This window comes from Morus notabilis, unplaced genomic scaffold (assembly GCF_000414095.1).
Source record: "Morus notabilis unplaced genomic scaffold, ASM41409v2 Scaffold10492, whole genome shotgun sequence".
Classification (NCBI taxonomy): Eukaryota; Viridiplantae; Streptophyta; class Magnoliopsida; order Rosales; family Moraceae; genus Morus; species Morus notabilis.
This window is the reverse complement of record NW_010361236.1, coordinates 323-2139: the sequence shown is the minus strand read 5'-3', so window position 1 is coordinate 2139 and position 1817 is coordinate 323. Positions and strand designations below refer to the sequence as shown.

Genomic DNA, 1817 nt, shown 5'->3' with positions numbered 1-1817 from the left:
CAACTAAAAGGGCTAATCGATTTCACTGCAAATGCGATTTTTGTCGTGCAGAAATTTCGTTATTTTCAACATCAATTGTATCTATCAATTTATCAGCGTGAAAAATATCGACAGAGAAAAATTTCTTTTTCTCGGGTGTTATCACCAATCTGATTTTTTGAGAGTTCAGAAAATTGTTCAGTTTTATACGACCTTTTTCTGTAATTAATAATCTGTTAACATCAAATGAAGAGACTGATGTTTTATTCGCAATGTGAAGATTATTGATTTTCAGTGATAGTTCGTGTTGAATTTTTTTCAACTCATCTAATTCAAAACTCACTTCGTCAATTCTTTGCAAAATGTATTTTTGTGCATTTTCAGACGACTTTTCAAGAATTGAAAAGTTATTAGCAAGCGCTTTTTCTTTCGCAATAATTGACCCGTCATTTTCTTTCTGCTCTTTTTCCAGCGATTTAATATCGTCAGATTTTACGATAATTTGCTCGAACGGAATTTGCTTGTGATACATCATAAAAAGCATTTCAATCAATGCATATCTGTATCTTGTTCCTTTTTTCTCCTTTGCAAACTCACAATTATCAACAGTAGATGCGTGACAAACTAAATCAATATAATGATTTTTCTGCTTGTGAAAGCGAAGTGTTGAGCCACATTTACAGTACGCAATACCTCGAAAAATATTTCGAAACTCTTCCGCTTTTCTTCCCGAAAATTTAGGGTCTAATCTCTCTTGAAGTTTCGAACTAATTCTATGAAATTCTGCTTCGCTAATTACAGAAGGATAATAGTTTTTTATCTCTTTGTTAAAGACGTTTCTAACTCCATTTTCGTCAAGTTTCAGAGCAAGAAAAGAGCCGTAAATAGCGTGTTTATGCAAAACCTTACTGACTGTACTGCTTGTATATTTTCTTGCGTGATTTTCTTTATTCAACTGCTGTGCAATTGACTGAAATCCCATTTCATAACATAATTCTGTCATTTGCTTTACAGCATTTGAATGTTCATTAAGAACGAATTTATCATCTACAAACGAGATCCAAAATGGACATTGTTTAGTGATAATTCCGCCATTTTCTCCTTTGTCTCTATTACGTTTTTTTGCGTCAGAAATTCGTTCTGATTTTGCTTTACTTTCATCATTTGCACGTTCAAGAATATTTTGAATAAGACTAATATCAACGCTACTATCTTTTTTTCGTTTCGAATAAAGTCGATTATCAAACAGCGTATAAATTGCACAATCTGATTGAATGATTGAGATAATTAATTCAAGAGCGTCATAACCCCCCATTCTCGAAATTCTGTCAAAACTTTCAACTAAAAGCAGAGAGTTCGGCAAAATTTCTTTTGACTTAATCCGTTCAACGAATTTAGCTAATTGTCCCGATTTTAGATTTTTTCCTTTAAATGCCGAAACTCCCAAATCCTCGAATTTCTCAACAAGCCGAGCGATCGGATATTGCTCGAAAAATCGACTGATTTGTTCGAGTTGTCGAACCTCGCCAAAGCCCAATGCTTGGGCTTTGGATGAAAATCTTATGTAGCTATAAACGTTGATCCTCTCATCGTCTCTAAACACGTCAGAGAACGCCCTAGGCAGTGGTTTTTGCTCTGTCATAATGTCCCAAACCCTCATAGATAGTGGATTGTAGCTTTTCTACAATCTACGTCTATGATTGCATTCATTGGGGTGCGTATTTCATGGCTCATAGTCGCCAGGAACGTACTTTTGGCCCGATTGGCGTCGTCGGCCTGCTCTTTGGCCGCTTGCAGTTCTTCTATCAATTGCCGACGTTCGCTGATATCGATCCAGC

At 35.7% G+C, this 1817-nt stretch overlaps 1 protein-coding gene across 1 annotated transcript; it reads right to left on the bottom strand.

The window, feature by feature from the left end:
* Positions 1–322: 322 nt before the first annotated feature.
* Positions 323–1639, bottom strand: LOC21384124 (uncharacterized protein YbcK; the record flags this gene model as incomplete). Its single annotated transcript, XM_010098827.2, has 1 exon — positions 323–1639. A coding segment is annotated over exon 1 (1317 nt), but the record flags the coding sequence as incomplete, so codon positions are not given.
* Between the last annotated feature and the right edge of the window lie 178 nt (positions 1640–1817).